A 13696-nucleotide genomic window follows, 5' to 3' on the forward strand; every position below is an offset into this window, starting at 1 on the left:
CCCCTAAAACACCAAAAATTTTACTTCCTTGCCCTTTTTAAGATCTAAGGCCTGTTCTTCATTGTTCTTCATCACACTCAAAGTGTTCTTCATGTTCTTCATAAATTCTTCAGATTCTTTCTCTGTTTTTACCCGTTTTTCAGTCTTTTCAGCAACCGATTTTTACTATAATTCATAATAAATTAGCAGCCACTAAAACCCCATCTTTTCTACATGATTTCAACACAAATTGACCCTCAATTTAAGCTTAGGGTTTCGTTTTCCAGCTGCCCAAGAACATGAACTTTAAAGCTTGAATTTCATCAAATTTCATCAAAATTTCACCAAATTTTCACCAAGAATCAATCATATATGCAACCAATTTTTAGCACAGCCAAATAATACAACATTCACACATCTCAAACACAAATAATCAAGATTAATTTCGTGACACCCTACCTTGATTTTGCTGCTCCTAATTCAATCAAACTTTCAGGTGGTCCTTAAGCATTTTTTCTTCCTAAATCACATCAAGAACAACTTTAAATCCAAAAATCCTCAACTAACCAAATCTCACTCAGCATGTTAGGAAGTGATTTCTAACCTTAGACTTTCTGGAAAGTCACGTTTCTTGGCCCTCAAGTCAAGTTAAGCATGATTCCTAAGGAAGAACATCAAGAAAACACATGTTTTGCATGGTTTCCTTGAAAACCGAATTGAAAGGGGAAAGGAACAGCCATCTCACCTTATTTCCAGCCTTGATAAGTCACATGGTTATGTAGAGGAAGAAGAGAGGATCATTTTGGTGAAATCGGAGTTTTGATTTGAGTTTTAGTTCAGAAGAAATCAAGCTTTGAAGATTTATGAACCAAGAACTTTCTCTCCTTTTTCTCTTGGTGATTTTCGGCCACAATGAGCAAATGAGGCAGCCTTGGGGGTTTTGGGGGTGTAGGGTGAGTTGTGATTGGTTGGCTTGGAGGTGGATTAAAATAATATTAAAATATCTCAGGTGTATAACAACTAAAACTAGGTGTATCGGAACACTCGTAAAAATATCTCTAAAAATTATTTTCTGAGCTACTAGCATAAATGACAATAGTAACATATTTATTATGAGAATAAAACATGTATGATGAGGCCTTAGCATTGCTAAAGTCATCAGAGAGTGCTGGTCCTAAGCTGCACCAGTAAACTGTGAACCCGGTTAAACCGATTTTCTGTTTTTAACAAAAACAGACCAGGTAACCTTATAATATCATTCAAGAAGCTTCTAATACTCATATAATGATGATATTACCCTATTATCTCTCTTCTCTCATGAATCGAGTCCGGTTCGTCAAACTGAGACTATTTACGAAAAATCGGATCAAAACTCCTAACCGATACGGTTCAAAAACTATGTTCTTCGTGACTGCGTTATCGAGCTTGACTCGGAAAAGGTTCTAGCTTAAAGATGACATAATGACAATGGGGATTGAGATACTTGATGATATATTAAAGGTTCTCCTTTTACCGATCCTCCGGAGTTCTCCGTATCTTTAGAAAAGATCTCACGTACTCGAAAATTAGGGTTGTTACATTCTACCCTCCTAAAAGAAAATTTTGCCCTCAAAATTTGAGGCGTAGGTAAAAAGTTTCAATGATATCTGACTTAAGCAAATTCTTAGCATAGAACTTACCTCGAGCGATAGATCCAAACTTTATAGTGTTGCCAGCAGACTCATCTACCATTCTTTTTCGACAGTCTCTTGCCCGATGTCCTTCCTTATTACAATAGTAACATAAACCTGTTCTAACCCGGCAAAGCCTACTACCATGGTTCTTTCCATAAGTTGGGCATATTACACCATTATGAGCTTGATGAGGTTGACTCTCATGTCCTTGTCGAATGTCACGGTTATTGTCACTACCATTATTGCAAGTTAGAAGGCTGACAGCTCGGTGGTTTCCATTCCAATGCTGGAATTGACCAATGGCTTTGAAGTTGTGACCTTGAGGGGCTAAATTCTGAACAAAGTCTCTTTGTAAATCCTCCCTACGACTTGCTCGAGCTATCGCCAACTTCTTTGAACATTCTTCCACTAGTTTACTTTTATTCACTAGTTCAGCAAAATTTCGTATTTCTAGCGGAACAACAGAATTCATCAGTTCTTCTCGGAGTCCTCCTTCAAACTTTAAACACTTCCATTCCTCAAAGTCTGCTGGGTTCCCTTGACAAATCTTGGAGAAACGACACAAGTCATCGAATTTACGGGCATACTCAGCAATAGTCATATCCCCTTGTTTCAGCTGCATAAGCTCCATCTCCTTGGCATCACGTGCTGCTCTCGGGAAATACTTCTTATAAAATTCATCCCTAAAGGTATCCCAAGGAATGTCATTTTCATTCTGTTGCAGTAGTCGCTGTATCCCCTGCCACCAATGCTCCGCTTCTCCTTCCAGCATATAAGTAGCGAACTCCACGTGTTGGCCTTCCGGAACATGTTGCGCTCGCAGTGATCGTTCGATACCTCGAAACCAATTGTCAGCATCAGTCGCAACGAGTGTACCTTTAAACTTAGGCGGGTTAACCTTTAGAAAGGTCGCAAGGGTCATAGGTCTTTCAGGATGCCCTAAGTTGTTCTCATCATTCCTACTATCCTCCCCATGCTCATTCTCATTCCTGTTTCTCACTCCAGGACGGTCAACAGCCCTAGCCGCTGCAACTGCAGCCTCACGCACTGCCTCAGCTACAGCGTTCATGGTAGTCATAAACGTTTCCTGTTCTCTCTCTCGGTTATCACTAGGGGTTCCTTCTCGCGCACTCCGTCTCTGTGGTCTCATTGTAGTCCTGTTCACACCAAACAATCGTTATTAAGGTGATCAGTCTCAATACCTCAAGTTAAGTGTGAACATTCCCAAAATAAAAACACAGAAACGATCATGCAACACATATCATTGAGATATCCTATAAGCATGAGACACACAACAGAGTATGCAATGAAGCATAGTCAGTCCACTCCCCAGGCTCTACTGGGAACGAACTGCTCTGATACCAAATTGTAACGACCCAATTTCTTGTACGTCATGATCATACTAGAAACTGAGCGCTACCAACGTGTCTTCCTAATTATTATCTATTATTTATCATATAAGCCTGATTCGCTTTTTAAAACGTAGTTAATTTGCGAGGTACTTTTTTTTTTGAAAACATTTGGATTAACAAACAGTATCATTCATAATCAATTCACAACTAATAATATATAAAACAGTTACAAACAACCACACATAAACACATCACAAGTAGTTGACAACATTCGGTGATTCAGCCTTTATTAGAATATAGACTATTAGTTAGAACACCCCTAGATATAGCTAGATAATAACTATATACATATATATACATACAACATCCCAAGTCCTGACCTGTTCAAGAGGTCCCTAAGCTGGCACCCAGGCTAGCCTAGACTCTATACTCACCTAGTCCCTCTAAACTACTAAAGCGAGGGAAAGTACGTTTTAAGTCTTCAAAACTCAAGTCAGGTGGAACATCATCAAAAGGTAGAACATCATTTGTTACTCCTCTACACGATCAGACATTGCCATATGACATCTCTCTGGTACCTCATCAAGTAGCCACACAACAGGAGTCTCGCACAGAGGATTTAGGTTAAAGTTCACGTACAAACGGGGTGCGGACATTGGCTGGTCTCACAGTATATACATATAAACAGAGAATGGGATTCACCCTAGACTCAGAAGACTACCTAGAGCGAAATCCTTTTTGCAAACGGTCGTCAGCGAACTACGGAAAGAAACTCTTGCTTCCATCTGAAGGGGGAAGGGAGAGAGAAGGGGTAAGAACTGGGGAGTTCTTAGTAGGGTCGGGGTTATTAGTTAAGTTCATTAATTCTATGTTGTTTGGCAGATGAATAACAGAATATAGATGAGCAGTAAACAGAAGATAGATAAATTAAAAAAATAGAGACAACAGAAAGCAGGACACAAACAAAGAATACAAGAAAATACAACACAAATACAAAGAATAGAATACAAACAAACAAAGCATACATTTACTCAACAATCATGACAGAGGAAATGCACAACCAAGTATGATGCATGTCTGTCCTATGCAGGCCATGAGCTCACGTGTCGGTTTACACCCTGCATCCCGACATTACCTAGGAACAAGTCCCAGATATGGCTTCCCTTTGTGTCCTTAGTGCATATGTGTCGGTGATAAGAATACCACTCCTTCGTGACTACCGGCAGTCGGCGCAAAGCCCGACCCCATAATATACGCACAAGGGGAAACAGTGATCCTCAGTTCGTGGGCGTCCCCGAGATCAATTCACAACAATAAAACAGAGATCTTCAGTTCGTGGGTTATTCCCCGAGATCAATACACAATAACATAGTGATCTTCAGTTCGTGTGTTATACCCGAGATCAACATACAAAGATTCATGGGTTATTCCCGTAATCAATGATTATCAGTCCGTGGGTTTTTCCCGCTTATAAAACAAATAAAAATTTATGGGTTCCCCGAGATCAATGATCATTCAGTTCGTGGGTACTTCCCGAATTCAACCAATTATCAGTTCATGGGTGTCCCCCGTAGTTAAACAACTAACAGTTTGTGGGGTATTCCCGCCTTTTATCATTTTTCGTTATCCTTTCTCAACCTCAACAAATCCACAAATCAATCTTCATTTCCTCTTTCCCATTGAATCCTTAACACATATTCCTAAACATTTCTTAACTTTCTCTTTATCTCTTTACTCTGCTCTAATTACTCTGTTTTCTGTATCTCTTTATTTTTCTCTGATTACTATTTCCTTTATATATATATGTTACTCTTCTCCTCTTTATCTCTTTCCTCAACTCTGATTATTCTGTTCTCTGTGTTTCCCTACTCTGCTCTGATTTTCTCTGCTTAACATATATATAGTTGAAGCTTATGTAAATTTTGGTATGAATAGTTAGCCTGTCCCAAGTATAGGTTCATTAAGTCTATACTGAAACAGTTTAACTTTTCATATAATACCTAACCCTAGTCGCAACTCAAGTACTATCTAAGTTGCCCTAATTCGTTCACTAATCTCTGTCTGTTTTCTGTCATTAAAACTTTACAGACTTTTTCTTTGACTTTTATCTTTTCTTCAACCTTTATCTTTTCTTTATCTTTTCCTCACTAACATGTTATTACCACTCCCTAAGTGTTTTAGGAAGGTAATTATGAGATTCTGCACTTAAAGTTGTCTTTCTAATGCTTTTACAGAAAATTGCCTTTTCTGCATTATTTTATTATTTTTATTAAAATATTATTTTTAATTAAATATTATTATTTAATATTTTATTATTATTTATTATTTTATTATTAAATTTTCGAAAATTAACTCACTTATACTTTTAACCTTTAAAATTCACTTTTTACCACCCGTAACTTTTAATATTTCTACTTTTACCACCCTAACTTTCAGAAATTACCAAACAACCCCTAAAACACCAAAAATTTTACTTCCTTGCCCTTTTTAAGATCTAAGGCCTGTTCTTCATTGTTCTTCATCACACTCAAAGTGTTCTTCATGTTCTTCATAAATTCTTCAGATTCTTTCTCTGTTTTTACCCGTTTTTCAGTCTTTTCAGCAACCGATTTTACTATAATTCATAATAAATTAGCAGCCACTAAAACCCCATCTTTCTACATGATTTCAACACAAATTGACCCTCAATTTAAGCTTAGGGTTTCGTTTTTCCAGCTGCCCAAGAACATGAACTTTAAAGCTTGAATTTCATCAAATTTCATCAAATTTCACCAAATTTCACCAAGAATCAATCATATATGCAACCAATTTTTTGCACATCCAAATAATACAACATTCACACATCTCAAACACAAATAATCAAGATTAATTTCGTGACACCCTACCTTGATTTTGCTGCTCCTAATTCAATCAAACTTTCAGGTGGTCCTTAAGCACTTTTTCTTCCTAAATCACATCAAGAACAACTTTAAATCCAAAAATCCTCAACTAACCAAATCTCACTCAGCATGTTAGGAAGTGATTTCTAACCTTAGACTTTCTGGAAAGTCACGTTTCTTGGCCCTCAAGTCAAGTTAAGCATGATTCCTAAGGAAGAACATCAAGAAAACACATGTTTTCCATGGTTTTCCTTGAAAACCGAATTGAAAGGGGAAAGGAACAGCCATCTCACCTTATTTCCAGCCTTGATAAGTCACATGGTTATGTAGAGGAAGAAGAGAGGATCATTTTGGTGAAATCGGAGTTTTGATTTGAGTTTTAGTTCAGAAGAAATCAAGCTTTGAAGATTTATGAACCAAGAACTTTCTCTCCTTTTTCTCTTGGTGATTTTCGGCCACAATGAGCAAATGAGGCAGCCTTGGGGGTTTTGGGGGTGTAGGGTGAGTTGTGATTGGTTTGCTTGGAGGTGGATTAAAATAATATTAAAATATCTCAGGTGTATAACAACTAAAACTAGGTGTATCGGAACACTCGTAAAAATATCTCTAAAAATTATTTTCTGAGCTACTAGCATAAATGACACTAGTAACATATTTATTATGAGAATAAAACATGTATGATGAGGCCTTAGCATTGCTAAAGTCATCAGAGAGTGCTGGTCCTAAGCTGCACCAGTAAACTGTGAACCCGGTTAAACCGATTTTCTGTTTTTAACAAAAACAGACCAGGTAACCTTATAATATCATTCAAGAAGCTTCTAATACTCATATAATGATGATATTACCATATTATCTCTCTTCTCTCATGAATCGAGTCCGGTTCGTCAAACTGAGACTATTTACGAAAAATCGGATCAAAACTCCTAACCGATACGGTTCAAAAACTATGTTCTTCGTGACTGCGTTATCGAGCTTGACTCGGAAAAGGTTCTAGCTTAAAGATGACATAATGACAATGGGGATTGAGATACTTGATGATATATCAAAGGTTCTCCTTTTACCGATCCTCCGGAGTTCTCCGTATCTTTAGAAAAGATCTCACGTACTCGAAAATGAGGGTTGTTACAGCCAAAGGCACGCCTCCAGCCACACTTTCGCGTGACTCTCTGTTTCTTTTCTTCTCGTGTCCAAGGCACCATGACGCGGACGCGTCATCGACGCTGTCGCGTCGTGTGCTCTTTCTTCTTTTTTTCTTTTTTTTTTTAATTAAAAGTGCAAATGTAGTATGCAGATGAGATGCAAGATATAGGCATTAGTACTGGGAAGAGTTATAGAGGAGGGAAGATAAGGAGAGGGGAAGGAACGATCATACCATGGTGGGTTGTCTCCCACCCAGCACTTTGCTTTAACGTCCTTAAATTGGACGCTCCACGAGCTCAGTCTTCTGCTATGGGTGGATCTTCCAAGAGGAAGATCTCTAGTTCCTGGTTTTTCGCCATCTTTTCACCATGGAATAACTTCAAGCGATGTCCATTGACCTTGATAAGTTCAGAGCTTGAAGGATGGCTCAAGTGAAAGACTCCGTATGGTTCCACCTGCTCTACTCGATACGGACTGTCCCATCTGGATCTCAGCTTGCCTGGCATGAGTCGCATTCTGGAGTTGTAAAGTAGAACTAAGTCCCCTGGTTGGAATTCTCGTCTCTTAATGCTCTTGTCATGTACAGCCTTCACCTTCTCTTTATATAGCCTGGATTTTTCATAAGCTTCAAGGCGAAGGCTCTCTAATTCTTGCAGTTGCAACTTCCGTTCAGCTTCGGCTCTCTCATAGTCCATGTTGCACTCCTTTTACCGACCAGAAGGCCTTGTGTTCTAATTCGACTAGGAGATGACAGGCCTTTCCATAAACCAAGCGGAAAGGACTCATCCCAATTGGTGTCTTGTATGCTGTCCGATATGCCCAAAGCGCGTCTTGGAGCCTGGTGCTCCAATCCTTTCTATGAAGCTTGACTACCTTTTGCAGTATGCGCTTTATCTCCCTGTTAGACACCTCTGCTAGCCCATTAGTCTGGGGGTGATAGGCTGTTGATACTTTATGGATTATCCCATGCCTCTTTAGTAAACCTGTTAGTCTCCTGTTACAAAAGTGAGTGCCTTGATCGCTCACGATTGCTCATGGTGATCCAAAGCGACAAATAATATGGTTTCTAACAAAGGAAACAATGGTGTTAGCATCATCAGTACGGGTAGGAATTGCTTCCACCCATTTAGAAACATAATCTACAGCTAACAGTATATAAAGGTGGCCATTAGAGTTTGGAAATAGACCTATGAAATCAACGCCCCAAACATAAAAAATTTCACAGAAAAGCATAATTTGCTGAGGCATTTCATCCCTCTGGGATATATTACCAAACCTTTGGCAAGGAGGACAAGATTTACAAAGGTTAGCAGCATCTCTAAAAAGAGTAAGCCACCAGAATCCACAGTCTAAAACTTTTCTAGCAGTTTGTTGGGGTCCAAAATATCCTCCACTCTCAGATGAGTGGCAGGCTTCTAAAATGGATTGGAATTCTGATTGAGGTACACACTGTCTAATTACCTGGTCAGCACCACACCTCCATAAATATGGGTCATCCCATACATAGTATTTGGACTCGCTTTTCAACTTGTCTCTCTGATGCTTAGTAAAATCGGGAGGAAAAGTATGGCTAACTAGATAATTAGCTACAGGTGCAAACCAAGGGGCTACATCAGATACTGCCTGTAAGCTATCAAATGGGAAATTATCATTGATAGGAATGGAGTCATCGTTAATATGCTCAAGGCGACTCAAGTGGTCAACTACTAAATTTTGGTTACCACTCCTATCTTTAATTTCTAGATCAAATTCTTGCAGCAGTAGTATCCAACATATTAGCCTTGGTTTAGACTCCTTTTTAGATAATAAATATTTTAGAGCTGCATGGTCTGAGTACACTACTACCTTAGTACCAAGTAAATAGGCTCAGAATTTATCCAGAGCAAAAACAATAGCTGATGACAAGTCATCATATACCCATTTTTCAAGCTAATTTCACTTGTTTTGTTAGCATTTATGCACTTTCTTGCATCCTAAGTAAGTGATTTGGAGTGAAAATGTATAACTTCTTTTAATCAAGCACCACCATGAAATTAATGTTAAATCATGAGGTTTAAGCTAATTTTAATTGAATTTTAATTGATTTATAAGCCTCTTGAATTTAGTGATACTTTGAGTGGTTATTTTGGTTTATTGTAGGTGAAGAAAAGAAAAAAAGAGAAAAGCGTGGCCTAAGAAAGCGTGACCCAAGGAGAAGGAAGCGTGGTCAAAGGGAGGAAAAGTGTGTCGCATGCAATGAGGGAGGCAAGCATTGCCCTCCACAAGGGCACACTGCCCTCTAGGAGGGCAACATAAGGGAACTAAGAAAGGAAGGCAACTCTGCCCTGCCCACTACAAGGGCAGAGCACAAATTTGTGCCTTGGAATCAAGAGGAATAAAATGTTGCCCTGCCCTCCACAAGGGCAGTATCGGGCTCACCAAGGGAGAAAATCAAAGGAAAATGTCTCCAAATGCTTGCCACAAGAGTTGAACACGGGACCATGAGGAGGCAAGGAACTAAGTCCCATCACCGAGCCAAGAAACCAAGAAAAATGAATGAGCGTGTGTATCGGCCATGATTCGAACCTGGGACATCAAAGTGAAGACACTACCCTGCCCTCCGCGAGGGCAAGGCAGCATTTTGTTGGTGCATGGATCTGGCGCACCAAGGCTCAATTTTGGCACACCAAGGCTCAATTCTGGCGCACCATCTCGATCCTGGCAGCACCAATTTTTCCTGCCCTGCCCTCCGCGAGGGCAGGGCAGTGTTCTGCGCACCAAGGCACGTTCCTGGCAGCACCAACGCGCACCACAGCTTGAATTTGGCGCACCAATTTTTCCTGCCCTGCCCTCCGCGAGGGCAGGGCAGCGTTTTGCGCACCAAGACTGCACCAAGCCGCACCAAGGAAGTACCAACACGCACCAAATCCTGCCCTACCCTCCACAAGGGCAGGGCAGCCTCCTGGGAGCTACCATTTTGGGCCGAAAAATTCAATTAAAATTCCAATTGAATTCATTTCTTCACCAAATCAAAAGCCCATCCAAATCCCAATATCCAAGAATAGAAAGTGTATAAATAGGAGTTAGTTTGATGTAATTAGGATTTTTACTTTCACCTTTACTTTGAACTTTTAGCTTTGCTTTTGAATTTGGCACTTTCTTTGAGCTTTGAGCTTTTGCACTTTCCTTGAGAAATTTGACCGAGAGTTCAGAGAATTGGGGAGGAGAATTGATCTCACTTCTTCCTCATTCTTGCCTGAGCACTTTTAATTTTCTTGTTTTGAGTTTTGGGTGTGAAGAGTTGAGGAAATTCTGTCTCAACCTCCATTCAAAATCTCTTCAATCACCTTCTGCATAATTGAATTCAATTTCAATTTCCTTTACCGCTTCTTCTTCTAATTCTTGTTAATTTCTTTGATTACTTGGATCTGGGAAGGTAATTGAGATCTAGGCTCTGCTACCTAGTCTCTTGAACCCTGAGATCCCAATTTCCTTTTGGTTCATCTGTGAACCTTGCTGTATTTTAATTTCAATTTCTGTTAGAATCATCATAGCTTCCAATTCAATTTCTGCCTTATTAATTGTGGCAATTCAATTTCTCTTTGTTTAGATTCTGCAATCCCAGTCCTCAAACCCCTTTTATATTCAAGCAATTTACATTCCTTGCAATTTAAGTTACTGCAATTTACATTTCTTGCACTTTAAGTTTCAGTCATTTACTTTCTTGTTCTTTAAGATTCTGCAAGTTTACTTTCCTGCTCTTTAATTTACAGCAATTTGCCCTTCCCCCTTTACATTTACTGTCATTTACTTCCTGTTAAACACAAATCACTCAATCAATACTTGATTCGCTTGACTAAACCAACCACTAAACTAAAATTGCTCAATCCTTCAATCCCTGCGGGATCGACCTCACTCATGTGAGTTATTATTACTTGATGCGACCCGGTACACTTGCCGGTGAGTTTTGTGTCGGATCGTTTTCCGCACATCAAGTTTTTGGCGCCGTTGCCGGGAATTGAAATAGATTGACAATGATTAAGTGAAGTGGAGGTCTAGATTAAGCACTTTTTCTTTTCTGTTTCTCTAACACACTAACTGTTTGAATTTTTGCTTAAACTAACTAAACCTCATTCTAGCAATAGATTGAAGTTTTATTGATTTTCTGGGTCTGTGTGTTTATTGTTCTGTGTTTGTATGTCAGGTATAGGAAGATCTTCCCCTATCCTCTCTGAAATTGACCAAAGAACTCTTCGAAGAATAAGAAGAGCTGAAAGGGGAAAGAACGTTATTGGAGAGGAAGAATCTGAGGAGGAATTCCAAGAGATGGAAGGAGATCCCAACCAACCAGAAGAAGGAGCCAACAATAACCAACAACAACGCAGAGTCTTGGCTTCATACACATTTGCAAATGCTAGACACTGTGGAAGTAGCATTCTTCCTCCCAATGTCAATGCAAACAACTTTGAATTAAAGCCACAACTCATCACTTTGGTTCAAAACAACTGTTCCTTTGGAGGAGGACCATTGGACGACCCAAATCAACACTTATCCACCTTCTTGAGGATTTGTGACACTGTTAAAACCAATGGTGTGCCCCCTGACAGTTACAAGTTGTTGCTCTTTCCATTCTCTCTCAGAGACAAAGCCACTCAATGGCTAGAAACGTTCCCAAAGGAAAGCATCAACACTTGGGATGACTTGGTGAGCAAGTTCCTTGCCAAATTTTATCCCCCTCAAAGAATCTTAAGATTGAAGACAGAGGTGCAGACATTCACTCAAATGGAGGCTGAGAATTTATATGAAGCATGGGAAAGATACAAAGCTCTATTGAGAAAGTGTCCACCAGAGATGTTTACTGAATGGGATAAGTTGCAAACTTCTATGAAGGACTCACTCTAAAAGCTCAAGAAGCACTTGATCATTCAGCTGGAGGCTCATTACAACTCATGAAAACCACAGAGGAAGCTCAAAACCTCATTGATATGGTGGCCAATAACCAATATTTCTTTGCTCATCAAAGACAACGCCAACCATCACAAAGAAGAGGAGTAATGGAGTTGGAAGGAGTGGATTCAATTCTAGCTCAGAACAAGATGATGCAGCAGCAGATTCAACAACAGTTTGAGCAAATGGCCAAAAGAATTGATGGATTGCAAGTGGCAGCAGTAAGCACCACAAGCCAACCACCAACCACTTGGGTGCAAAGTGAAGAAACTCAAGAGGAGCAACAGCAAGAGCAAGTCCAATACATGCACAACCAAAATCCTGGAACAAATGAAGTCTATGGGGATACTTACAATCCATCTTCGAAGAACCATCCCAACCTCAGATGGGGAGACAACCACAATCAAAACCAACAATCATGGCAAAGAAACTCAAGTCAGAACAATTGGAAAAACACAAACCACAACCCCAGCCAAACACTAACCAAAACACATACAGAAAACCACAAAATAATTACCCCAATTCTAACCATCACTTACCCAACAACCACCCAACTAACCAAAACACTTACCATCATCCATCAACACCCCAAAATCAACCAATCTCACAAGACTCACAGAGGATCACTAATCTAGAGCTGCTCATGGAGAAAATGATGAAGAACCAAGAATTGACAACAAAGAACCAAGAAGCTTCCATGAAGAATCTAGAGGCAGATTGGACAAATCTCCAAACAGATTTCTGTTGAAAAGCCATCAAGCTCACTACCAAGCGACACCATTCCCAACCCAAAGGAAGAATGCAAGGTCGTGCAACTAAGAAGTGGAAAAGTGTTATTGGATGGTAACCAAGGAACAACCAAGAACAATGAAAATGAGCCAACAAAGAATAATGAAGCCATCAACAAGGACATGACAACTAAGAATGTCCCAGGAAAACTCACAGAAGAAAACAACAAACCACAAAATTTGAAGAAAGGGAAGCAAATCATGGAGGAACCAAACCCAAGACAACATCAAGAGGAGAAGAGCTCAACACCACCACTGCCTTATCCACAGAGATTCCACAAGGAAACAAAGGATCACCACTTCCACAAATTTCTTGAGACCTTCAAGAAGCTAGAAATCAACATACCTTTGGCTGAGGCATTAGAGCAAATGCCTCTGTATGCCAAGTTTCTAAAGGAGCTCATCAACAAGAAGAGAAGTTGGAATGAGAAGGAGACTGTAATGCTTAGTGAAGAATGCAGTGCACTCATCAGAAAGGGACTCCCTCCCAAGCTTGAAGATCCTGGAGGTTTCTTCCTACCCTGCACTATTGGAAACCTATTCATCAACAAGGGGATGTGTGATTTAGGAGCAAGCATAAATCTAATCCCATCTTCTTTAGTGAAAAAGCTTGGCATAGAGGAGGTGAAACCAATACAGATACCTTGGAATTGGTGGATCAATCAGTAGTGTATCCTAAGGGGCTGATTGAGAACCTTTTAGTTAAGGTTGACAATTCATCTATCCGGCAGATTTTGTGATCTTGGATTCTTCAGAAAATGGAAATGACTCCATAATACTTGGTCGACCATTTTTGGCCACTACTAGAGCCATTGTGGATATAGAACAGGAGAGCTAACCCTCAGGATGCATGAGGAAAGCATCACCTTGAAAGTCTTCCAGAATCACAAAGGATGAAGAACCAAGCAAGACAAGTGGTAACTTCCTTCCAAAGCAAGCAACCGACAAAATAATAAAAC

At 39.7% G+C, this 13696-nt stretch overlaps 2 protein-coding genes across 2 annotated transcripts; both read right to left on the reverse strand.

Annotated features, from left to right (window-relative positions):
* Positions 1-1587: 1587 nt before the first annotated feature.
* Positions 1588-2802, reverse strand: LOC130934030 (uncharacterized). The gene has a single exon (XM_057863617.1). It carries the CDS (start codon positions 2800-2802, stop codon positions 1588-1590), a length of 1215 nt encoding a protein of 404 aa, XP_057719600.1.
* Positions 2803-7319: 4517 nt separating this feature from the next.
* On the reverse strand, positions 7320-7718 carry LOC130934031 (uncharacterized). The gene has a single exon (XM_057863618.1). The coding sequence runs from the start codon at positions 7716-7718 to the stop codon at positions 7320-7322; it is 399 nt and encodes a 132-aa protein (XP_057719601.1).
* Between the last annotated feature and the right edge of the window lie 5978 nt (positions 7719-13696).

The sequence above is a fragment of the Arachis stenosperma genome, chromosome 6, assembly GCF_014773155.1.
Source record: "Arachis stenosperma cultivar V10309 chromosome 6, arast.V10309.gnm1.PFL2, whole genome shotgun sequence".
Lineage (NCBI taxonomy): Eukaryota > Viridiplantae > Streptophyta > Magnoliopsida > Fabales > Fabaceae > Arachis > Arachis stenosperma.